This window comes from Urtica dioica, chromosome 7 (assembly GCF_054948205.1).
Source record: "Urtica dioica subsp. dioica isolate 48M chromosome 7, U.dioica_male_clone48M_v1_H2, whole genome shotgun sequence".
In the NCBI taxonomy this organism is placed as follows: domain Eukaryota; kingdom Viridiplantae; phylum Streptophyta; class Magnoliopsida; order Rosales; family Urticaceae; genus Urtica; species Urtica dioica.
Genome location: NC_142762.1, coordinates 1,541,330 through 1,567,602, shown reverse-complemented (window position 1 = coordinate 1,567,602; position 26,273 = coordinate 1,541,330). Strand labels below are relative to the sequence as shown.

Sequence of the window (26,273 nt, the reverse complement as noted above, 5' to 3'; positions counted from 1 at the left end):
ATACTAAGCTGTGAAATGGCATGTCTCATTTCAGGATTAAGGTAAGCATGATGCAATTCATATATAGTGACTTCGAGACATAAGAGGTTAAATGGTTTGTTCTTATCTTGTCTCTAGAAGTGCAGTGGTCAATTCAGTACCTTCGGAAGATACCTAGAAGAACTATAGAGTCTCCAACTCTCAATGCCTCATAACCAGACATCATAGATTCTTCTAACAATCGTACTGAGGTCAATAGTCCTTTGACCCTAAGATTGCGAATATATCGTTTTAAGCAAACTACGAAGAGTTTGTTCATGCAAATCTACATTTGTCTCTTCGTAAGTTGTTAAGTTTGTTTATGGACTAAAAGACTAAGGTTTTATCATAAAGCTTCAAACAAACAAAGAATGAATGAACGTTTCAACTTTATTAATGAATGAATAGGCAATTACAAGCAAGAGTCTTCATGAGACTTTATTACATCAAATGTACAAAATAAAGATTACAACTCTTCTTGTGGGCACCATTGACAACAGCGCGCCTGCCTGGCGCGGCGCGCTGCCTTGCCGGCGCGGCGCGCTGCTTGCTGCACGGCTGGCTGGCGCAGCGTGCTGTGCGCGCGGTGAACGGCTCGTCTTGCCGGACTCTTGCGGGCCTTTAGGGGTCTTCGAATACCATTCTTCCCACGTGAAATATGAAGGTTTCAACTTGACGAGAGTGACTCGACTCGAGGAGCAAGGCTCGACTCGACGAAAGTGACTAGTGGCTTGTCTCGAGGAGCGACTCGAGAACGACTCGAGGCTCGACTCGAGGAACAACTCAAGGCTTGACTCGAGGAGCGAAGCTCGACTCGAGGAGACTGACTCAAGGCTCGACTTGAGGAGCGAAGCTCGACTCGAGGAGACTGACTCAAGGCTCGACTCGAGGAGTGAAGCTCGACTCGAGGAGACTGACTCAAGGCTCGACTCGAGGAGCGAAGCCCGAATCGAGGAGGCTGACTCAAGGCTCAACTCGAGGAGTGAAGCTCGACTCGAGGAGACTGTATGAAGTCTCAACTCGAGGAGCGAGGCTCAACTCGGGGAGCCGACTCAAGTCTCAACTTGAGGGGCTAGGCTCGACTCAAGGAGTCAAGAGTTTGGGCGAGGGCTTGAAGACTTGCCGCTCTTCAGGACCTCCGGCCTGACCATCGGCCCTTTGAGCGACGTGCCTTCTTGGCGTCTCGGGTTTTCCGAAAACGACCGACAACATTAGCCCCCCAAGTTCGTCGCTCGGGAGGTGTCCCAGCGATGAACTTTTTGTTCTTCTAGTTGGGTGTTTGAGGAAAATATTTCCCGTGTCTTGTGACCCCGAGGAAAAATCTTTTCCTCTTCTTCTTTTTTTTTTTAGGGGGCCGCGCGGCGCGCGCCCTGGACGGCGTGGCGCGCGGTCTGTGCAGCGCAACCCGCACGGCGCGCGGGCCTGGCGCGCGGCGCGCCCCGTGCGCGGGGCTGGTTCGCCTTGCGCGGGAGAACTCCGACTTTTTGGAGTTTTTCTCCGATTTTGCTCCTTGTGGGAGTAGGATTTCGACTCCTACCCCCTAGAAGTCTATAAATAGGCCTCCCCCCTTCTCTTTATTCCTCACTTTATTATTTTCTCTCTTTTCTACGCTTGTTTTCTCTTTTACGCTCGCATTATGGGTGTCCCTCCCCTTTTCTCAACTGAGAGTCCCGAGATTGATTTCTCTCTCTTGTTTCAGGGTTCTGAACATGCAGAGGATGATCTCTTCGCGGGATTAGGGGAAGTTCCTATGCACGTGGAAGAAAATCCAAACGGAGTAGAGCAGTGGCTGGAGGAAGGCGAGCTGGGTGCGGCCGTGCCCGCTTGTCACGACCCGCAGGACACTCGTCGCCCTCGGACCGCGACCTTTACCTATACTCATCTACTATCAACTTCATTCATTATTTGTAAACCACATTTTATGAAAAGAGTAGCATTTAAGTCATGAGTAGTTTGTAGAAAAATACGGTAAAATTTTTCTTTTCTTTTTAAAGTGCTTTACAAACTACTTATGACCGCTACTCGTAAACACGGCCTAGGCCTTCAGCGCGTGTTTACATTTTACAAAACTTTAATCAAATACTTACTTAATATCAAATGGACTAGAAACGGGGTTCGAACTGGTTTTAAAGAAAATAAAACCTTACATGTCTTTTCTACATGTATCCGTCCTTGCCGCAGGTCGTCATGAGATCTACGTTGACTAGCACTTCCGCTTCGCTTGAGCTTCCTTCATCTACAGGGAGGGGGTATTGTGGGGTGAGTCACACCGACTCAGTAAGCAGGATATCTAACCTAGTGCTACATGAGATGCACGAATGCAGATGACAATAGCATGCAACAAACTTAGAAGAATAACGATCATTCATCATCAAAGAAATTATCTAACTGGCTAACAAGAGAAATTCATATCGAAGTTCATTCATTCATTCAGGAATCCGGCATTCTCCGGTTTCCTCAAAATCTCATCCATCTCACGCATCCCGACGCCTTACATCAGTGGACTGGGCCCAATCGACACTTCAGTCCGCAACCGCTCATGAGAGATGAGTAAGCTATTCCGAAAACTCGAGCCTAGCTCTCGGAAAGCCGAAGTTTTAACGTCTGGGATCCACTAGCACATGTAGGAGGGCCTTAACGCGCGTTTGGTGGAGTGGATCAAACCCTCACCAATCCATGGTTACACCAGGATTCATATTTCCCTCAGGACAGGTAAGCCACCCGTCGACTCACCTGAAGCCACCCATCGACTTCCCATTAAAGGGCCTTTGGGAATGCCACCCGCTACATTGCCGACAAAGGTTCATTACGTTTTACAGGAGCTGTCTACAGCCTACCTGTCTATCTTACTACAGGAGGAGATCTTATCGGGATAAAGCCCGTCATTAACATTATTAATTTCATTGTATGGCTCTTTAAGTATTTTAGAAGGAGTTGTCGACAGCGGTGAGGCTGGACCTTCTCCTAGAACAGTTCCTCTCGGGATTGAATCCAGAGGACACCGTCTTTCCTCCTCCTGTTGTCCTCTTCATCAGGACGAAGGGGTAAAACCTATTACAGAAGCTTAACATAGTTTTAAAGGCTTCAAGGTTCTTAACCCGCTAATCGTTTAACCCTATCATTTTATTATCTTATTAAGTTAGTGGCCGAAGCCTTATTCGGTCGTCTTGTCTAACTGAGGGTTTATCTTGCTTTTAAGGATTAAACGAACAAACATAAACAATTATTCTACTAGGCACCATTCCCCTTTTGGCGCCTCAAACCTAAATCCCACTTACCTGGATAATTGTCGTTCTTAAGCTTCGAGCGCTGAGGTCCTTATCATCGGATTGCGTGCTTCCCGATATGCCTCCTTCCGAACGTTATCCTTGAGGTTGTCGTACGTGCTGGTTCGACTAACTCCTGTGAGACGAACTAACGTTAAAATCTTAACCAAGTGTATTTGTGGAACCTCTACGTACAGACGATTAACGACACAAAAGTCGAGAACGTTCAGAGAACCATCAATCTTGACAAAGACTCAAGGCTAGAAAATCTGGTCACTCTCCCGAGACTCTAGCAACTTAGAGTAGTGAACTACTTTTCTCGAATTCGCTCGACATCCTCAACGAACTCAAAACGTCACAAATAGAAAGTCGACTTGACTTTCATACTAGACATGATCCAAACAGGAAAAACGACGGTTTAAGCTTGACTTCAAATTTTAGAACTCAATTTCACCCTTCGAAATGAGTTCCGACTCAGGAACGTTTAAAAGCTCAATTTATCGAAAACGCTGGTTTGACTTGACTGAATTCGATAAATTCTAAATTATACTTGAGCGAACGTAACATAGAAATAATTTTTAAGAACACTCGATATAATAATTTCCCCCTGAAATTATTATATAACCACTAATAAGCGAAAGACTTTTCTTTTGAGAATACATTTCCGATTACAAACAATTAAAATACGACATAATAATTAAACATCTTCAAGCTTCCACGACTTCCGAGCCGCGAGTGAAGACGTTGACTCTTGTACCTAATTAAGACAAATCTCGACGCTCCTCTTATAATTAATGCCCACTCGTCGGCGTTGACCTGTGACACCACTGAGACTCGAGAACGGAGGCCCATGCCAACCGAACTCAACCGCTCGTAAAACAATAGAGGTGTTAATAATATTCGACAGCCGAAAGACCATAATACCCCTAACTCAACTATACCGACAACACCAAAATTGATCGAGACCCGGTTCTCAAATCTCTGAAAATACACGGCCAGCTCAACATTTCATATTATTTCAACCAAAAATACAGTTACAGGTTTCAGCCAAATTCAAATCAACAGAGGCTTACAAACACAAAATGGCCAACGTGAATCATCACCCTCAACATAAATTCAGAATCAATCCAGCAAAACAATTTCAGAATCACGTCACAAAATCAAACTCAATTCCATATCAACTCAACACACGGCCAGCACCAAAATCACACGGCCAAGACCCAATTCAAAACCAAACTCGTCCAAAACCAAGAACAAATACCTCAATCACTCAAAATCCTCATTGAATCCATCTCCAAACATGTGAATATCATCAAATTCGCTCAAAACTAAAAACCCCCAAATCCAACCCTAAAATTTCGAACCCTAGAGATAAAATCTCTCTTACCTCAGGTGAAATTGGTGGGGTTCGAGTCTTCTCCGGCCTTCTCTTCCTCATGTCCCGGCGATCTCTTCTCGGCCGGTGTCCTCGGCGGCTCACGGCGTCCTCGTTTTCTCAGCTGAGACGCGCGCACGAGGTGGCTTCGGGTCTCGGTGGCTGTCGGCCGAGCTTTCTCTTCGCGAGCTCAATTCCGTCTCGCACTCTTTCTCAGTCTCTCTTTCGGCTCTCTCTCTCTCTCTCTCTCTCTCTCTCTCACTCCTGCTCGGTTCCCTTCTTCTTTTTTTTTTTTTTTTTTTCTTTTTGTTCGTTTCTTCTCTGCAGGTTGACGATGGAGAAGAAGAAGCTAGAAGAAGGATGTGAATAAGAGAGGATAACCTTACTTATCCATGAAGGAGCTAGAAGTGGGCCTCGAAAATATTAAGCCCATTAGCTCAAAATTGGGCTGAAGTGGATTTAATTAAGAACTTAAACCCATTTTCTAGTAGTTTGTATTTATTTTCCAAATAAATACGCTAACTCAACGAATTATAATTTTCAAAATAAACTCAAGCCTTAATCTGAATAAAAATTCAAAATCCAAATCCATCAATATATTATCATTGAAGGATTAAGTTTATTTCTTGACTCGTCCTTGTCAAGATATCTGAACGTTCAACGTTGAGTTTCGAAACAGAATTCATTGATTCTCGTGCGATCAAAGCACTACCCAAATCTACTTCCTTGCATTCATAATATCGGAATCCATAATTCCTTTGTTGATTTCTGGATATTATTGTGAATTTCCTCATAAATTCTGAATTTCACTTGAGATGCGAGACGAGAGAGTATAGAGAGAATATTCTGATTATCTGAACCGAGAGAGAATTGAAGTCCCATAATTCATTCAAATCGAGAGAGAGAACAAAATTTCCTTTATTTATCCCAGACGAGAGAGATATATACTTTCATTTATTAATTTTCAAGAGAAAATCATCCAGAGATGACGTTCAGAGAACTGGGTCGTGACAGGGTCTCACACCGCTGCTCAGCCTCACGAAGAGTGCGCGCCAACTGGGCGCGATACAGGTGGGGAGTTTGATCATCCCGCGTCCGGGGAACCTGCCCCTCGCCTCGTGATCAACTTAGTCGGCGAGGGGGTTCGTGACAAAGCCCGCCTCGACGTGCCGCAGTCCGACTTGGACTCTCAAGGCGTGCCGGGAGACGTTACGGACGCGGAGGCGGTGACTCCGCTAGAGTCGATTCTCGACGAGATAGACCGCATGCACGACTTTGATCCCGAGTCTGAAGATCCCAGAGGTGAGTCAGAGACATGTCCGGGGGCCGAAGGCCTCGCATCGGAGCGTCCCAAGGTACCGTCGGCGGCTGCCGCGGTTTTGTCGGAGGGCAGGTTCCCTTCCGTGGAGCCAGGGGGTTCTCAGCCCGAGACCCCTGACGCAGAGGCGTTAGTATCGGCGAGGTCGCTTGCTAGGACGGAGTGGTATCCCGAGGAGGGCTTTGCTGCTCCCGAGGACTTCGATTGTTCGGGGGTCGATGCTTCGAGCTCGCTCACCTACCGGACATTCGTCGGTCTCCGGGAGGCATTCGCCGTTCCGTCGTCCGTGGCGCTTCTCCGTCCCTTACAAGGCGACCGCCCTTTCCGGCCTCGTCGTGGATTTGCCGCAGTTTAAGTTGCGAGTCTCAACTGCGGGTTGCGGCTGCCGTTTCAACCCATCGTTCAGTAGCTTCTTGCCTGTCTGGGGGTGCACGCGTGTCAGATGAGTCCGGCGTTCTACCGCATCGTGGCGATGTGCCACATGGAGTGGCATTGCCAGAATGAGCGGGTAATGACCGTGAGTGATTTTCGTAATCTCATCGCGGTCTTCCCTGCTCCCGGGCAACCCAATTTCTTCGTGGCCCGCGATCTTCGGAATACTAAGATGATCATCGATTCTGAGAAGTATAATCGACGGCCATGGGTGTGGGTCTCGGTGGAGGCTTTTGGCGATGCGCCGCTCCGGTTCGGCACTACTACAAATTAACATATTAGGTGCGGAAGGGTATTAGGTGTGACATGTCGCACCTAAATGTCGCACCTAAGCACATATTAGGTGCGACATGTCGCACCAGATAGTCTTCCAAGCGACTAAAAATTTCGCTGATGATTAGTGCTATCCGGTGCGACTTTGTCGCACCCGATATGATATTGTCGCACCTGATACTATTGGGTGCGACATTTGTCGCACCTACTACCATTAGATGCGACATTGTCACACCTAATGAGTTTAAAAATTTAAAACGGTCAGAAATTCCCCCCGAATATTTTGGGTTCTGGAATTTCACATTGGGTGCGACATTTGTCGCATCTAATGGTAGTAGGTGCGACATTTATGACTATTAGGCGCGACAGTGTCGCACCTAATAGTTTTAGGGTATGTTAAATACCCGAGCGTCTTCTTCTTCGCCCAAATCGACTCTCTCACTCTCTAACTCTCTCTTCTCTCTCTAACTCTCTCTCTCTCTCTCTCCGACGCTCGTCCCCGGCGTGACCAGCCCCGCCACGCGCGACCAGCCCCGCCTCCAGCCCGCCACGCGTGACCCCATTCCCCGGCGCCGTGAATCTCACCGTCCTCCAGGTACGCCTCACTGTCTCTCTCTCTCTCTCTCTGTCTCACCCTCTCTCCGTCAATCTCACTCTGTCTCTCTCCGACCAGGCCCGACCCACCCGAACATCCTCCGGCGAACTAGTCCTCACCTCGTACACCGCTCCGGCCTTGCTCCCCGGTAGTTATCATCATCGACGTTCTCCGCCGAGCCGGTGCAGACGTTACAGTGGCCTCAGTGGAATCAGAGCTTGTGGTTGAAGCTTCATGTGGTACAAAGTTGGTGGCTGATACCTCGATTTCCAATTGCTCGGACAAAATCTTCGATCTTGTTGCATTGCCGGTTAGTGAGTCTGTTTTCTTCTTTTCTATAATCTGTTGAAGTTTTTGGTCAGAGATTTCGGAACAAGTTATGATATTTAGGTTGTGAAGACAATCACGAAAAACTCGTTCACTATGACTAACAGATATGATTTATTAATTCATTGGCCTCAGCCCTCGCTCACGCACAACAGCCCGCAGGACCATCACCTCGAACGGCCTCAGCCCTCGCTCACGCACAACAGCCCTCGGCCCAGCCCCCGGCCCACCCTCGGCCCAGCCGTCGCCGCAGCCCCGTCGTCTCGCAGCCCCGTCGTCTCAGTGCCTCGTCGTCGCCTCGGAAAACGTTAGTTATTTGTAATTATTAATATTTATAGATTATTTAATATTTTTAGATTATTTCATATAGATTAATTAGTAATATATATGAAAATATAAATTTGATTAGATGTTAACACGTTTAATTAATTAATTAACTAGTAACATGTTTAGTTAGATTAATTAGTAATATATATGAAAATAGAAACATGTTAGATTAAATGATAATATAACTTTGATGAAAATAGTAGCATATAGTAATAGTCAATTTTTTTTAATAATGTGTAACATGTTAGATTAGATTAATTAAGTTAAAAGTAATATATTAAATTAATTAGTAACGTGTTTAGTGTAATTTAATGTAATTGTAACATGATTTGTTTAAGTTGATTGCAATTTGTTGAAAATTTGGTTAATTAATTAATTTAATACTTTTTTAGTTAGATTAATTAGTAATATATATGAATATATTTTAAAATGAATTAGAACATGTCAAATTTAATTTAAACTTATTGAAAATTTATTGCAATGGAGCTACGGAGGTTCAATTTAGTATTTAGTATGTTAATAAGATAGTCTTGGTTGGTTATATATATGTTTTTTTTTAATTGCAGATTTTGGTTAGTCAATATTTTAGGGGAAACTCTGCCGAATTTTCGGTAGAATAAAACGTATTTGTCAAGAAAATTAACTCTTTTGATAATATATTTTAACGAATTAACTAATTTGTCGAAATTGGTTAACTCGTTAATGAAATCAGTAGTGAATTTGTATATATTAACGAATGCTAACAACTTTTCAAAATTAATACATGTCAATCACAATTTCTCTTTCATTCTTACAAATTCGCTCTCGAATCTTTCAAATATTAACGATCCACTATCAATTTTCTAACAATTCATCACTCTCAATTTCATAATAATTCACTCTAAATTTCAAATATTAACGATTCACTCTCAATTTTACCTCTCAATTTCCTAATAATTCATTCTTACAAAATGAATTCTAACGATTCAGTTTTATCTCCCAATTTCCCGTCTCATTCAGAAGAATGTCAAATCCAAGTAGGGACTGGATTACCGAGAACAATCGGTTGAGTTTGCAATATAAAACAGGGGTTAACGAGTTTATCCGCGTTGCAAGCAGACTCCCGAACGAAAACGGTCATTATCGTTGTCCTTGTAAGTCTTGCAATAACGTGAGATGTCTGGACATCGGGGTCGTAAAGAATCACCTTTTGAACAAGGGGTTTACTCCGGGATACACCGAATGGTATCATCACGGCGAACGTCGAATGGTAGAAGATGCCAGCGAGACTAACCAAAGAGGAGTCAGTGGATTGCACGATGCTCTCCATGATATAATGGATCACAAGGACTTCGACGATTTTACGGATCCGACTCCGAGTGAAGTGCGTGCAGATGAGCAAGTGGAAGATTTGTTCCCTGAGTTGGAAGCAGAATTGTACCCTGGGTGCAAAGAGTTTTCGTCTTTGTCGTTCTTGGTTTCGTTGATGTGTTGTCAATGGTGCCCACAAGAAGAGTTGTAGTCTTTATTTTGTACATTTGATGTAATAAAGTCTCATGAAGACTCTTGCTTGTAATTGCCTATCTATTCATTAATAAAGTTGAAACGTTCATTCATTCTTTCTTTGTTTGAAGCTTTATGATAAAACCTTAGTCTTTTAGTCCATAAACAAACTTAACAACTTACGAAGAGACAAATGTAGATTTGCATGAACAAACTCTTCGTAGTTTGCTTAAAACGATATATTCGCAATCTTAGGGTCAAAGGACTATTGACCTCAGTATGATTGTTAGAAGAATCTATGATGTCTGGTTATGAGGCATTGAGAGTTGGGGACTCTATAGTTCTTCTAGGTATCTTCCGAAGGTACTGAATTGACCAGTGCACTTCTAGAGACAATATAAGAACAAACCATTTAACCTCTTATGTCTCGAAGTCACTATGTATGAATTGCATCATGCTTACCTTAATCCTGAAATGAGACATGCCATTTCACACCTTAGTATTCTCATTTGAGAAAGTCAAAGTTCGGACTCACTATGTGATTCCGAACAAGGCCTATTGGTGAAGTACTAAATTGTGAGTCTGTCATGAGTAACTTTGTGAAGTTCTCATAGATATGGAATTCATGTACAAGATTGCTGAAATGCAATGTATGTCACCTCATGCTTTGTTCCTTGGAGTGTGAATAAATGAACTGGCCAGTGTCCAAATTGAGTCCTGACTCTTTTGGATGAAACAATGTGACTTGTTAGCTCCTCGTCAATACATTGTTTCTAACTTATTCACAAGCGACAAAGGAGTTGAGGAAATAACAGCTAGAAGGGTAAAATGGTAATTTAGTAAATCCCGACTAACTGATGACATTCACGAAGGGTAAACATAGATAATATTCAGTGGATCCGCTCATCATAATTAGGTCGAATTCTTGAGTAGAAAATAAATTCATTTGAACCGAGAGATTTTCAGTGTCAGCTCTTTAGTGGAGTCAGTTGGCATTAAGCTAAACTTGGAAAAGGTTTGTGAACTTTTGAGTCCAAGTGTTTAGCTCAAGCTTTGTTCATTTGGGTCCATGAGGTCACTGTCACGAATCACATCGATAGGAATTGTTAAACTGGAAGCTAAGTCAAAACAAGAACGAAAATTGTCGAAAGGGTATTTTTGTCTTTTGAGACATAAGGATGAAATGGATGTCAATAAATTTTGACAAGTTCATTTGATGACTTAATGTCACTCGGCCATAATATGATTAACTGGGCCTTGTGAATTAATTTCATTTCATAAGAATTTTATTGAAAATTCTTAATGGGCCTTTCTCATGTTGTCATGAACAAATGAAGAAGCTTCTAGAAGCTCCTTCTAGAGAGACTTGGGCGCCTACCCTAATAGAGAAATATGAGAGTTTATTTTGTGCATAAATGTATTTAGATACTTGCCAAAAGAAAAAGAGGAAACAAATTTCCTCCAAGAGGAAAGTGAGAATCGGCCAAGTGAGAGACAAGGCAAGGCCTTGAACAAAATAGGAAACAAATCAAGGCTTCTAGAAGCCTTGAGTTGGCCGAGTGTCTCAAAGGGAAAAAAAAGGGGAAATTGCTCATGAATATGTGATATTCTATAGAAGAGGAAACTACCTTATTGAAGGTGAGACCTCTCCTATAAATAGGAGCCTCATTTCCTCACATTTCATTCATCCTAAGTTTAAGAGATTGAGAGACTCTCTCTCTAGAACTTGGCCGAAAATCCTCTCTCTCTCTCTCTAGTTTATTTTCGATTTTTTCTTGTCTTGGCATCTAGGTCCTCACTCGACCTAGTGTTTAGCTCTGCGACTTCGAGACTCGTTCTTAAGTCGTAGCGTTTAAAAGTGCCCACTCACTGATTCCTTCTTTTCGAGTGATTTAGTGATAGAAACTTTCGTGGTTGCTCGAGGTGCCGAGGAAAGAAAGAGAGACGTGCTGCGAGGGGAGACGAGCGTTGCGAACTTTCCAAAAGCTTCTTCAAAGTTCAAGCTTCAAGAACGGTTAGTAAACTTCTAGCTCATATTGGTTTTTAATTACATGTACTTGCACTTGTCTAGGTTAGTAAAAACTGTTTTACTTGTAAAAGAAAATTTTATAATTCCGCCGCTTACCGAAGCGTTAATTATTTTCTCAAACCCTAGATCGATTCCAACATGATGCACATCAAAGTCACGAACCATTGGACGAACAAGTCGTTTACAGAATTGTTGCAGCTCTTGAGGAAGTCTCACCCAATTGGTAATCGAATCCTGGAAAAACACTACGAGGCAAAGGCGAAGCTGAAGCGTTTCGGCATGGGATACGATATGATCGACGCGTGCATCAACAATTGTGTGTTATTTCGAAAAGATCTCGAGAAAGCTGAAGTGTGTCCAATTTGCAATGAGAGCAGATGGAAGCCAACCGGGAAGAATGTATCACAAAAGATATTACGATACTTTCCCTTGAAAGATCGATTGAAGCGATTGTACGCTTCTCGACACACGTCGCTTGAGATGCAGTGGCATGAACGAGATCGCGTCAAAGAAGAAGGCGTTTTGCGACATCCTGCAGATGGTTCGACGTGGAAGAATCTAGATGAGAGACACCCAAATTTCGCTGCAGAGCCTCGTAACGTACGTCTGGGACTAGCTTCTGATGGGTTCAACCCGTTTGGGGAAATGAGTCTAGCGTATAGTATGTGGCCCGTGGTACTAACTGCGTACAACTTGCCACCTTGGTTGTGCATGAAAAAAGAGTACTTGATGCTAACGCTTTTGATACACCTGGAAAAGACATGGACGTGTTTTTAGAACCACTAGTTGAAGAGCTGAAAGAATTGTGGGATAATGGATTCCAAGTGCGAGACGGGGCGAACGATGAAGTGTTTCGGTTGCGTGCCGCGCTTCTATGGACGATAAACGACTTTCCGGCTCGATCGTATTTTTCGGGATGGAGTGGCCAAGGGTATCTTGCTTGCCCCACGTGCAACATTGAGACGCCATCTATGAAAATTAGAAACAAGATTGTCTACTATGACCATCGTCGATTCTTGCCTACGCCTCACCGATTGAGGAAAAGCACTGATCACTACGTAAATCGTCACGAGAAGCGCCTGAAACCTGTCAAGTTGACTGCGCAAGACATACTCGATCAGTTGACTAGTGTGTCTTCCACGACAACCGGCAAGCATATCGGTAAACGAAAACGTGCTGAGTGCGAATTGAATTGGACCAAAAAGAGACATACTCGATCAGTTGACTAGTGTGTCTTCCATGACTAAAACCATGTAATAACCGTAGTCGTCGAATAGTAATTACATAGTAATTAAAAATACTAACTACAATTCATTTTGCAGGATGTCTACTTCAGGTCAGGACCCATCAGGAGGAGAGCGTGACCCCCCGCAGATGCCGAGGAAGAAGCGGGGACCAACGACTGGCGTCGTTTCTGCGAGAGCTCGTGTTGGGACCCCTGGAGCGAACACAGTTCGCTACGATCAGAATGCGCAGGCGTTCTACCAAGACGTTAGGGAGCAAAATCCGTTGATCGGGACGTTCCAAAACCGATTAGGAAACCTGATCAAGAGTACCATTCCAGTCGACCTCCCAGACTGGAATCATGTGCCTGCGCAGAGTGTGGCGGCTCTTATGAACTCGATTCATAACGAGTATAACTTCGTTTATGAACATCCCGAGAGTGGCGAGCTTGTGCCTGCAGATCCTATTCGCAACGAGATTGATATGGCTATCATTCGCGATGCGAAGAGGATGCGCCGTGGCCAGAAGTCGAGGTTGTCGCAGCTCTTCTTCAAGACATTTTGCGGGAGTAAGGATCTCGCTAAAAATGAAACTCCCGATGGCTACAACCAGGAAGCCTGGTTGAAAGCAATAGAGACGTTCGACTCGCCGGAGCATAAGGTATGAGTTGAACTTCCGATGATTATTCGAATTTCTTAAAATTAAACTTCACGTATTTATGTCTTGCAGGCGAAATCTCTCCGCAACCGGGAAAATTCGAAGATGAAGAAGACGAAGGCGAGGCAAGGCTCGCTTAGTTTTTTTGGTCATCGCTCGAGGAACGTAAGTCTCTTAAAATTAATATGCAATATATATGTGATTCATATTTTAATGTTGAAAAATTACAGCGAAGAGAAGATGGGAGTATAGGCTCGGCTTTAGCGATATGGTTAGAAAAACACCAGGACGCTAAGGGATTGTGGACGACGGACTTCGCGAAGACGCAATACGTAAGTTAATTTTTTTTATTTACTATATTTAATTACTTTATTTCTTCTTATCTGATAAGTTTTTTGTGGTTTTATTTTTAAGGATCAAGTCACCGCTCAGACGATAGATATTTTGCGGCAAGCGGAGGAGCAAAACATCGTGATCTCCCAAGAAGATGCGGAGATGTACGCGATGCGCGATGTTTTGGGAGTGCGCAGAGACTGGAAAGTCGGTTTAGGGCCTTCGATCCCAAGGTCATCGTTGGGTGTTGCCCAAACGCTAGATGGAGGCTCGTCAAGTTCGTCATCTCAGACCGATCCATTGGTTGCCGAGATGCGAGCTCAGATGGATGCCCAACAAGCCGAGCTGCAAGTGATGTGGCAACAGATCGCCTTCCTCAGCCAGCAGCACAACCAGCCTCCCACGACTCCTCAACCTCCGCCTGCATCGCAACCAGGTGGGACGGATCAGCAGACGCCAGGTTCCACGCCGGGTTCTACGCCTGGTTCGATGGATTACTTGCGAGACCGTCCTTACGGAAGCGGCGGAATGAGCGGAAGTGCGTCAGGCAGCGGTGGACGAGGATGCGGAAGCGGTTCTCGAAGTTCTGGCAACTTATTCGGTAGAGGAAATTCTACTATCGATAAGTTTTATAAGAAAAAAAAATAGGAATTCATTTTTTTCGCTTTTCTTGGAAAGAATTTGTATTTTTAATTAAGAATTCTATTTTCAGAATATTATTTCTAATTCATTTAGAATTTTGTTTAATTAATATTATTTGAATTTTTATTTCTAATTCATTTAGAATTATGTAATTCATTTTTATTTTGTTAATTTCCTTTTTTAATTTTGTATTTTTTTTAATTAAACAAACATATTCGGTGCGACATTGTCGCACCGAATACCATGGCGCGAACATATTCGGTGCGACATTGTCGCACCCGTTATGTATTTACCCACCAATTCTATAAAATTTGGTAGGAAAATAACTTGGGCATTAGGTGCGACATGTCGCACCTGTAAGTGTTGCACCTAAAGGTGGACTTATTAGGTGCGACATGTCGCACCCAATACCTTCTGCGACGGGTTATCCGGTGCGACGCTGTCGCACCTAATGTCGCACCTAAGAAACTTTTAGGTGCGACATTTTGAGCATTGGGTGCGACATTCGTCGCACCGGATAACGTATTTTGTCCTAGTGCGGCCCCTTGGCCGAGTTTTCTGCTAACGCGGGGGCCGATGACCTTGACTTTGTGAAGGAGATCCGGGGAATGTCGGAGGCTCGGAAAGCCGTCGAACGATTTCGTTCCCCTGAGCTGATGGCTTCCACCGGGTGGTTCCCGCCATTTCCACCTAGCCAACGGACCGAGAGTGCCCCCAGTGCCGCATCATCTCTCTCGAGTGGCGATCTTTAAGGTATGTCGATGTTTCACACTTCTTGCTCTTGTTTTTAGCTTAGGTTTTTGACTTTTGTTGCTTTTGTAGTCTCTTCGGCTAGGGCGAGGGCTCGAGCGCGCCTAGCGAAGGCTTCTCGGGACCCGAAGTCGTTGGCGGCGGTCTGTTGTCGGATTGCTGCGCGGAACGGTCGGGAGAAACCCGATACCGATCATCGGACGGGGAGCGGTCCTCGCGCTTCTTTGAAGCGACCCTCCTCATCGGCTTTACCAGACACGTCTTCGGACTCCAAGCGCGTAAACTCGATGGTCGACGTGGAGGCTGCGGAGGTTAGGGGGGAATGTTCCCTGGGCCTTGCTCAATCTTCGATGAAGATGTGGAAGAGTGTCGTGGCCAGCAGCGACGTGGAGTTCTTTCGTCACGGCGTTTCCGATGCACAGAGAGTAAGTTTCCCTTGCCTTGTTTGTGATGAACCTGTCTTTCGCTAAACTATCTTTTTGCCTTCTCAAGTGCTTGCTCGAGCGACCCGGGGCGAGAAGATCCTTCATGACCTTATCAGGCGAATGAGCCGTGCCCAGGAAGAGCTTGCTCAAGCGAAGTCTCAGCTGGCCCACGCCGAGCGAGGTTCTCACTCAAACGCGGAGTTTGCGAGTCTCCGCGAGCAGCTTCAGGAGGCTCGCGTGGAATTGGGAGTTACCCGCGGCAAGTGCGACCGTGCTCAGGCGGCGGTGGCGAAGATGGCTGAGGAGCTAACGACGGAACGTCAAGCCCTCGAAGTGGCGACTCGATCGACGGAGGTCTTCCGGAGCGAAGCGCGGGACCTTCGACGTCAGTTGGAATCGCGCATAGAAGAAGTTGGCATTCTTCAGGGCCAGCTTACATCGAACGAGGCTGCCCGTGTTCGTGCGGAGCGTAAGCGTGACTCCTTGGCGGAGGAGGTGGCTCGGGTCACTGAGGAGAAAGCCGCGGCGGAACAGCTTGCGTCCGACCTTCAAGACGACTTTGATGTCGGAGTCGAGGAGGCAAGACATGCGGCGGCGGTGGAGTGTCGGGACGCCACAGCTACCGAGAATGTTTCTCGGGGGGTCACCTTCCACTTCTTCGACTCGCTGTTCCCATCACTCGACGGGGCCGATCCTGTAGGCGACTATCCCGCCGAGTGACCTTTTCCTTTCTTTATTTTTCTCGCGCAAGTGTTTAGCGCATGCTTTTTAGGTTTTTCCATTCAGCGCACCTGTTTTAGCGCTTGCTTACTAGGATTTTTCCCTTTAGCGCAATTGTCTTAGCGCATGCTTTCTAGGATTTGAGGCAGTTGCCCCTTTCTTTTATGAGAAGTTATTTATTTATTCTTATGAATGTTTTCGCACATTCATCTTTCATGCCATGTTTAGATGGTCAATTTGTTTGTGTCGATGGTTTTGCCCATCCTTTTACCTCAGCAGGGTAACTTTTCAAACGCGCCAGTCACTTGGACGGTTTGCGTTCTTAAGTATTTTCAACTGCGAATCAGCCATGCTACGTAGGCGCCTTACGTGTGCCGGATTGTGCCAAGTGGACGTCTCAGGCCGCACCGGGTAGGCGTTTTAAGCATGCCATGTAGGCGTCTTGGGTTGCGCCGTGTAGGCGTCTTAGGTTGCGCCATGTAGGCGTCTTAAGTGCACCATGTAGGCGTCTTAGGTTGCGCCATGTAGGCGTCTTACGGGTTGCGCCTTTACGCGTCTTACGTGCGCCATGTAGGCGTCTTAAGTGCGCCATGTAGGCGTCTTAGGTTGCGCCATGTAGGCGTCTTACGGGTTGCGCCTTTACGTGTCTTACGTGCGCCATGTAGGCATCTTAAGTGCGCCATGTAGGCGTCTTAGGTTGCGCCATGTAGGCGTCTTACGGGTTGCGCCTTTACGCGTCTTACGTGCGCCATGTAGGCGTCTTAGGTTGCGCCATGTAGGCGTCTTACGGGTTGCGCCTTTACGCGTCTTACGTGCGCCATGTAGGCGTCTTAAGTGCGCCATGTAGGCGTCTTAGGTTGCGCCATGTAGGCGTGTTACGGGTTACGCCTTTACGCATCTTACGTGCGCCATGTAGGCGTCTTAAGTGCGCCATGTAGGCGTCTTAGGTTGCGCCATGTAGGCGTCTTACGGGTTGCGCCTTTACGCGTCTTACATGCGCCATGTAGGCGTCTTAAGTGCGCCATGTAGGCGTCTTAGGTTGCGCCATGTAGGCGTCTTACGGGTTGCGCCTTTACGCGTCTTACGTGCGCCATGTAGGCGTCTTAAGTGCGCCATGTAGGCGTCTTAGGTTGCGCCATGTAGGCGTCTTACGGGTTGCGCCTTTACGCGTCTTACGTGCGCCATTTAGGCGTCTTAAGTGCGCCATGTAGGCGTCTTAAGTGCACCATGTAGGCGTCTTAGGTTGCGCCATGTAGGCGTCTTACGTGCGCCATGTAGGCGTCTTAAGTGCGCCATGTAGGCGTCTTAGGTTGCGCCATGTAGGCGTCTTACGTGCGCCATGTAGGCGTCTTAAGTGCGCCATGTAGGCGTCTTAGGTTGCGCGATGTAGGCGTCTTACAGGTTGCGCCTTTATGCGTCTTACGTGCGCCATGTTGGCGTCCTAGGTTGCGCCATGTAGGCGTCTTACGTGCGCCATGTAGGCGTCTTAAGTTGCGCCATGTAGGCGTCTTACGTGCGCCATGTAGGCGTCTTAAGTGCGCCATGTAGGCGTTTTAGGTTGCGCCATGTAGGCGTCTTATAGGTTGCGCCATTTAGGCGTCTTAGGTTGCGCCATTTAGGCGTCTTACGATTTTTTGGTGGAGCGTGTTCTTTTGAGAGTGAGCGTGTTCTTTTGAGAGTTTCCTTACCATAGCTAGCCCCCCCAAGTTTTTGGGTTGTAAGTTAATTATTGATAACCAGAAAACTTGCATAAAACGGAATTTGAAACGGAAAACTCGAGTTTTATTACTTTTGCGAAAAACTTGCGATAAAATTAAAATCCTAAAACATTGGCTCGTAGGCCTTATTGAAAATGGGAAATAAAAGCGATAAAAATGCGGGGGACGCTAGCTACTGGTAGTACTGCCTCAAGTGCTCCGCGTTCCACGGGTGGCGAATCGGAGTTCCGTCCGTGTGCTCGATGTAGTATGTCCCGTCGTGAATGACTTTGCGGACTCTGTAAGGGCCTTCCCAGTTCAGGCCAAGGACGCCGGCGCCTTGGACTTGTGTGTTTTGGAACACTCGTCTGAGGACGAGGCTTCCGACGGCAAAGGTTCGCCTTTTGATCTTGGAGTTGTAGTATCTTTCGACCTTGCGCTTCTGTGCGGCGAGGCGTTTGAATGCTTCCGCTCTCTTTTCATCGATCAGGTCCAACTCAACGCGCATGGCCTCGTCGTTGTCCGCTTCGTCGAATGTATCGATTCGGAACGTGGGTATCTCGGTTTCAATTGGAACCACGGCCTCGACCCCATATGCAAGGGAGAATGGCGTCTCGCCGGTGGCGTTTCGCGCGGTTGTCCTATATGCCCATAGGACGAATGGCAATTCCTCGGCCCAGGCGCCTTTCTTGTCTTCGAGCTTCTTTTTCAGGTTGCTTTTGATAGTCTTTTTGACTGCCTCGACTTGGCCGTTGGCCTGAGGATGACGCGGCGAGGAGAAGGTCTTGCTGATCTTCAATTGATCGCAGATATATCTTAGTCGCGCGTTGTCAAATTGTGCTCCGTTGTCGGTCACAATCGAGGCGGGGATATCGTGCCTACATATGATGCTTTTCCAGATGAAGTTTGTCGTGTTTGCTTCAGTTATTCTGGCAAGCGGCTCGGCCTCTACCCACTTAGTGAAGTAGTCGATGGCGATAATGGCGTACTCGTATTGCCTTGGCGCTCTAGGGAGCTTACCAATGATGTCCACGCCCCACTTAGCAAAGGGACGTGGGACAACGATGCTGCTTAATGGGGTCGGGGGCTGTCGCGGAATTTCCGCGAAGCGCTAGCTGGCATTTATCGCAACGCCTCGCCCATTCGCAAGCATCTCGCTTCATGGTAGGCCAGAAATAGCCTTGCTTAAGCGCTTTGAGCGCAAGGGAAGTTCCAGCGGCGTGGTTCCCGCAGATGCCCTCATGGATTTCGCGGAGGACCTTGGTCGACTCAACGCTATCGAGGCACCGGAGCAGCGGCGTCGAGTAACCGCGCTTATAGAGTATGCCCTCACGGAGCGTGTATTTGGATGCTAAGGCCCTCAGTTTATCGGCTTCCTTGCGGTCTTCGGGGAGTTCCCCTCTTCGCAAAAACTCGAGAATTGAGTCCATCCAAGTGGGCTGAGATGCCACCTCTACGGTCCCGACTTCGTCTCGGGAGACGGATGGCCGTGGGAGAAATTCGACGGGTACGGTCCCCAATCCGTCTTCGTCGATGCCAGATCCGAGGCGAGCAATCGCGTCAGCGTCCGAATTTCGTTCTCTTGGGATTTGGTGAATCTCGAACCAAGAGAAGGCATCGAGTTTGGAGTTTGTCTTAGCCAGGTACGCGACCATGTTAGGTTCCTTGGCGGTGTAATCTCCTTTAACCTGGTTTACAATCAACTGCGAGTCGTAGTGTATTCGTAGGTTACGGTAGCCGAGTTTCTATGCCAGCTCTATCCCTACAATGAGCGCTTCGTATTCAGCTTCATTGTTGGAGGCTTGGAAGCCGTAGTGAAGGGCGTATCGCAGCTTTTCCCCGTCGGGGTTAATCAAAATTATTCCGGCGCCAGCCCCCCGAGCATTAGATGCCCCATCTACGTATAGCTCCCAGATGGAACCCGTTGGGTCTACCTTCCTTTTCCGAGTTAGCGCATCACTGTTTAAGTCAGCTTCCGCTCTTCCCATATCGGGAGTATAAGAGAATTTTGCCACGAAGTCGGCTAAGGCCTGCCCCTTTAAAGCCGTTCTTGGGTGGAACTCAATCCCGTACTCGCTCAATTCTTGGGACCAGATCGCCATGCGAGTCGATGTTCCCTTTTGAAGAGCTTTACCGATTGGATGCTCAGTTCGCACCGCGATTGGGTGAGCTTGGAAGTACGGTCGTAGCTTCTTTGCTGCCGTTACGAGAGCCAGAGAACGTTTCTCAATCTCGGTGTAGCGCGTTTCCGCGTCGAGTAAGGCTTTGCTCACGTAGTAGATCGGCCATTGGACCTTGTTTTCTTCGCGGACAAGGACAGCACTTACAGCTCTTTTAGAGACGGCGAGATACACGTATAGCGTCTCGCCCTCTCTCGGTTTAGAGAGGAATGGTGGGGACCCAAAGTAAGCCTTCATTTCTTGGAAGGCACTTTCGCATTCGTCTGTCCACTCAAAGCCGTCCGTCTTCTTCAGAGCTTTGAAGAACGGTTGACACTTGTCGGTGGCTTTAGACACGAAGCGTGTCAGAGGGGCAATCCGACCGGTCAGGCTTTGTACCTCTTTGACTCGTCTTGGCGACTTCATTTCAAGGAGTGCCTTGATTTTTTCCGGGTTCGCCTCTATGCCTCGTCGGCTGACGATGTAACCAAGGAACTTCCCGGATTCAACCCCGAATACGCATTTGTTGGGGTTGAGCTTCATTTTATATCGGCGGAGGATTGTGAACATCTCCCTTAGGTCGCGTACGTGATTGGTTGCCAGTAGGCTTTTAACGAGCATGTCGTCCACGTACACTTCCATCGTCTTGCCGATTTGATCGGCGAAGATCCGATTTACCAAGCGTTGGTACGTTGCTCCCGCGTTCTTAAGGCCGAAAGGCATGACCTTGTAACAGTAGAGACCTCGATCGGTGACAAAGGTCGTCTTAATTTGATCGGGCTTGTGCATTCGAATTTGGTTGTAGCCTGAATAGGCGTCCATGAAGCTTAGAAGTTCATGGCCGGCCGTGGCGTCCACCAGTTGTTCGATGCGCGGGAGTGGAAAGCAGTCCTTAGGGCAGGCTTTGTTAAGATCTTTGTAGTCTATACAAATTCGCCACTTCCCGTTGGGCTTTTTTACCATTACCACGTTGGCGACCCACTTGGGGTACTTAGCCTCTCGAATGAAGTTTGCGGTGAGGAGTTTGTCGACCTCTTCATTTATGGCTAGGTATCGTTCTGGGTTGAACGTTCGTCTAGCCTGCACTTTTTCGGCGACCTTTGGGTCGTCGTTCAATCGGTGCACTATTACCTCGGGATCGATTCCGGGCATGTCCGCATGAGTCCATGCAAAAACATATTTGAACTCCCTAAGGAAGGCAGTAAGCTGATGGCGAGTGGAAGTCGGGTGCCGACTTTTACAACATGTTCAGGCTTAGATTCGTCCAGGACGATTGGCACAAGATCATCGGAGGTTTCCACTTTGAGTCTTTCGATTTCATCCCGGGGGTCAAGTTCTCCGAACTTCCTTGCATCCCTTGGGTTGCATGGGAAATCGTCTTCCAGTTGGAAGATTGTGTTGACCGCTTTCCCGCGGACTTGCCATCAACTCCTTGTACGTAGCATATTCTGGCTTGGGATTGGTCTCCAGCCATAATGCCAATTCCCACTTCGGTGAGGAATTTCACCAGTAGGTGGTACGTGGAAGTGATTGCCCTTAGCCGGTTCAACGTGGGCCGCCCGATGATTAAGTTATAAGGCGACTCCTGATCGACCGTTAGGAATGGGACCATGTGAACGGCCTCGATTCCTCCAGGGGTCCCAAAGGTGACCGGCAGGTCGATAATGCCCTCGGTCATAACCTTTTCCCCAGTGAACCCAAACAATGGCGTTTGGGTCGGAGTCGGGCGTAGCCCCCCAAGCTTCATGCGCTCTAGGGTGGACTTGAAAATTATGTCGGCAGCGCTGCCGTTATCGATGAGAACCCTTTTCACCAAGTTATTGGCCATTTGGGCCTTGAGCACGATCGCGTCATTGTGCGGATGCACAACTCGCTTGGCCTCTTCATTGGTGAAATACATCGTCTCGTGAGGCACGGACGGAGGTTCTTCATATGTGAAGTTGACGTGCATAGCAGCGTCTTCTTGAGACACGGCCCTAAGGAATTTCTTCCGTTGTCGGGCTGAATCTCCATCTTGTGGACCTCCCAGTATGGTGGTTACCACGTGGAGTTGTGGGTTGGCGTTGGCAGTAGCCGTGGTTCGGTCGACAGAAGCGGCTGTTCCTCCTCCCTGACCAGATTGTTGTCTGTTCGTGGTGGGGCCCGCAGCGCTAATCATGCGTAACACAAACTCTTTCAGCTCACCCCGTTGGATCAAAGCCTCGATTTGCCTTTTGAGGTTGTAGCATTCCGAGGTCAAATGACCGTATTCCCGATGGAACTCACAATACCTGTATCGATCGCGAATTGCGGGATCCTTTTTCATTGGAGCCGGGGGCGTGAACTTGTCACGTGCCAGAGCCAAGATCCTTTCCGGCGCTGTGTTAAGCGGTGTGAACGACGAGTACCCTTTGAAGTTTTCCGCAAGTCGCGGTTTCTGAGGTACAGGGGGTTGGTTGCTAGAAACCTGGTTCCCCTTGTTTCGCCTTTTACGAGGTTCGTTCTGCTCGCGGCTAGGTTCTTCTCGACGGTGAGAGTTTTGATTAGTGCTCTTGCGGCCGTCGAGGTAATCTTCAACTCCCATGAAGGTCTTAGCTCGAGTCATTAACTCGGCCATGGTAGAAGGGACATGGCCGACGACAGACTTGAGGAAGTCACTTGTGCGCAAGCCTTCTATGATAGCGGCAATTGCGTCACCGTCGTCAAAGCGGTCGACCTTGTTTGACTCTTCAGTGAATCGGGTGAGGTATCGTCTAAGAGACTCGCCACTCTCTTGCCTGATTGACCACAGGTACATCTTGGTCTTCTTTTGGACCATAGATGTAGCGAACCGTGCTAGGAACATGTCCTTCCGGTCTTTGAACGAGTGGATGCTTCCTGGCTTTAAGTTCTTGAACCACTCAAAGCCGGGTCCGACGAGGGTCAAACTAAAAGCTTGGCACATGGCGCCAGGAGAAACACCCTGCATCGTCATCCAAGTTTCATAGTGCTGGATGTGGTAAGCAGGATCTGCTTTCCCATCATAGGGAGCGAGGTTCGGGAGCTTGAAATTCCCCGTACAAACCTCAACCAGTATCTGAGTAGTGAAAGGGGATGAATTCTCCTCAACGACCCCATAGGCACTTCCACCTATTCCGTATTCTCGGAGATCTCGTACCTCATTTCGAAGGTTGTGGATCATAGTGACCACATCGAGACCGGTCGTTGGAGTAACCCCTTGATCGGGAGGAGTCACCTGCAGCCTCTCGTTAGACCCCTGTCCTGCGCGGCGGTTCCCGTTAGTTGGGGCTGCCAGCGGGATATTGGGTCTAGAGCTTAGTCGCTCTCTCAGATCATTGTCACGCCCAATGCGTTGAGCAGTGAGGCGGTCCCTAAGGTCAGGGCTGGTCGTACGGAGGCGCAGGCTTTGTTTGCGACGGTGCGCTCTCCGCGCGCCCTGACTTTCCGCAACATTCTCCCTCGGACCTAGTCGGTCGAGAGCTGAACGTCGGGAATTCCCCTCTTGAGAAGCTGCTGGCGCATCGCCTGTTCGGGGTAAGGGATTCGACGGACCGGCTTCAAGCACGGCGGGGAGTCCCCCGTCCTTCGTCAGAGAAGTCTCGATATCCTCCGACTCACCAGTACCATCGTAATCAGGGTCGCGGTCGCGGCTTTCCTCGTTGAGGTTCTCAAGATCCCCGTTGGGGATTATCGTGTCACGTATAGGTTGCTTTGCAGCCAGTCGGCTGTGGTACCTTGCGTTCCTCGCCTTCAGTCGGCAGATACTCTCCTCTAACTCCATGATGCGGTCGTCCCTGCTATCAGGAGATGGAGATGGTGAGCGGGTCGAACTCTCTTTGTGGAGCGACTCTTCGTCACCATGCGCTCGGGAGCGCAAGAAGTATTTCTTGGTCCCAGTGACGTTTTCAGGGTTGTTCACGCCCTCAGAACGTACGGGTGGTTGGCTACTTATCGTTTCTCAAGTTCGAGAAGGTTGAGTTCGCAGAAGAAAAGAAGAAGATGAACAGAAGGGATTTCAGGCTGAATAGGTCGGGAAGTCCCCTCCTTCTAGCGCAAAAATGTTGTCACACGAAAATGAACAACTATTTAAAACCTCGGGTGGTTCGATCCAAGGCCGGACCAAGTGATCGCACCCGGGCCAAGAGTGTGAACTCGATAGTCTCGAGCTAGGGTTTTCTCCGATCAACCCGCCTCTCGGGAAAGGTAGGGGGTGAGGAGGAGGAGTGACCGTGCCTTGGTTGTCGGCTGCCTACGTACCCGTGCGTGGGATCAGGTCAGAACGTAGTTCAAGCGTGTAGGACGCAGTATGAGGCGTAGAACCTTGGTGGAGAGGCGTGCTCGACGAAGGAGACGGGGCGCGAGGAGTCTAGCGTGCGCGTCTAGCGTGTTAGACGCGCGAGGGGAACTCTAGTCGAGAACCCCAGGGGCGTGCTTGAGCACCGGAGAACGTTCGGTCAGAGGGAGCGACGTCCGGGAAGTCCCCGTGAGTGCTTCGAAACCTCTGAGAACGGGGGAGAGAGAAGAGAATCTGCTTCAGGCCAAATATGGCATCCAGAGAAGCAGAGAAGAGTAAGAAATCGAGCGTGTCGATATGAGATGAAGAGAATTTATTGGATTGCTTTCCCCTCAATGGGCGGGGGTTTATATAGGTGTTTGGCGGCCTTAGAAGGCTTCTTTTTCGTCCATGTGGGACTAGGAACGCGCGCGCATCAACTGGAGGCGCACGGAGCGCGCGGCACACAAAGTGCGGCGCACAACGCGCGGCGCATGACGCGCGGTGCAAGATGCGCGGCGCATGGAGCGCGTGGCGCGGGCGCGTCTTGGCGCGGCGCACTGCTTGTTGCACGGCTGGCTGGCGCAGCGTGCTGTGCGCGCGGTGAATGGCTCGTCTTGCCGGATTCTTGCGGGCCTTTAGGGGTCTTCGAATACCATTCTTCCCGCTTGAAATATGAAGGTTTCCACTTGACGAGAGTGACTCGACTCGAGGAGCAAGGCTCGACTCGATGAGAGTGACTAGTGGCTTGTCTCGAGGAGCGACTCGAGAACGACTCGAGGCTCGACTTGAGGAACAACTCAAGGCTTGACTCGAGGAGCGAAGCTCGACTCGAGGAGACTGACTCAAGGCTCGACTCGAGGACCGAAGCTCGACTCGAGGAGACTGACTCAAGGCTCGACTCGAGGAGCGAAGCTCAACTCGAGGAGACTGACTCAAGGCTCGACTCGAGGAGCGAAGCTCGACTTGAGGAGGCTGACTCAAGGCTCAACTCGAGGAGTGAAGCTCGACTCGAGGAGACTGTATGAAGTCTCAACTCGAGGAGCGAGGCTCAACTCGGGGAGCCGACTCAAGTCTCAACTTGATGGGCTAGGCTCGACTCAAGAAGTCAAGAGTTTGGGCGAGGGCTTGAAGACTTGCCGCTCTTCAGGACCTCCGGCCTGACCATCGGCCCTTTGAGCGACGTGCCTTCTTGGCGTCTTGGGTTTTCCGAAAACGACCGACAACAATTGGAAGACACGAATGAAAGCTTTTTAAAAGCCAATTAATGAGAAAGCTTGGATGGTTGTGGAGAAGGGTTGGGAAGTGGAGGATAAGTGGTCAAAAGATCAACAAAGAGAAGCCATGGGAAACTATAAAGCATAATATTTATCTTCTGGCTTACAACACATCGACTAAGATAGAAGAAGGGAGCTGGTACTTTGATAGCGGATACACAGGGCACATGACGGGGGATAGAAACTACCTCACCAACATCAGATCATGCAAAACTCAGAATGTGACATTTGGAAATGGTAAAAAAAGGAAGAATCGTTCGGAAAGGTATTCTCCTGGTGAAAGGCTTACCACAACTTGAGAATGATCTTTTTGTTGATGGTTTGAAAGCAAATTGATCAGCATAAGCCAATTGTGTGATGGAGACCATAATGTGAAGTTCACTCAAGAAAGCTGCCAAGTGTATGAAAAGAAGGATTAGTGTGGCATGGAAGGAAAGAGATCATCAAATTATTGTTATCTTCAATGTGCTTGATAAACAAGTACGAAGAGGGGACTCTCGATGCTACAGAGAGATCTTTGTATTGTGTGTGGAGATTGTCAAATGGGGAAGCAGACAAAGGAGGCAACTCATAAAAGCACCACTCAGATCAACACTGAGAGACCTCTAGAGCTCCTACACATGGACTTGATGGGTCCCATGCAAGTCGAAAGCATTGGTGATAAGTGTTGTCAATGGTGCCCACAAGAAGAGTTG

The 26,273-nt window shown here is 47.8% G+C and overlaps 1 protein-coding gene across 1 annotated transcript; it reads left to right on the top strand.

Annotated features, from left to right (window-relative positions):
• The first annotated feature begins 12,765 nt into the window (after window positions 1–12,765).
• On the top strand, window positions 12,766–25,997 carry LOC149390087 (uncharacterized). Its single transcript, XM_089618960.1, has 6 exons — window positions 12,766–13,326; window positions 13,396–13,488; window positions 13,554–13,655; window positions 13,738–13,889; window positions 25,598–25,843; window positions 25,919–25,997. Exons 1-6 carry the CDS (start codon window positions 12,766–12,768, stop codon window positions 25,995–25,997), a joined length of 1,233 nt encoding a protein of 410 aa, XP_089475086.1.
• The last annotated feature ends 276 nt before the right edge of the window (window positions 25,998–26,273 follow it).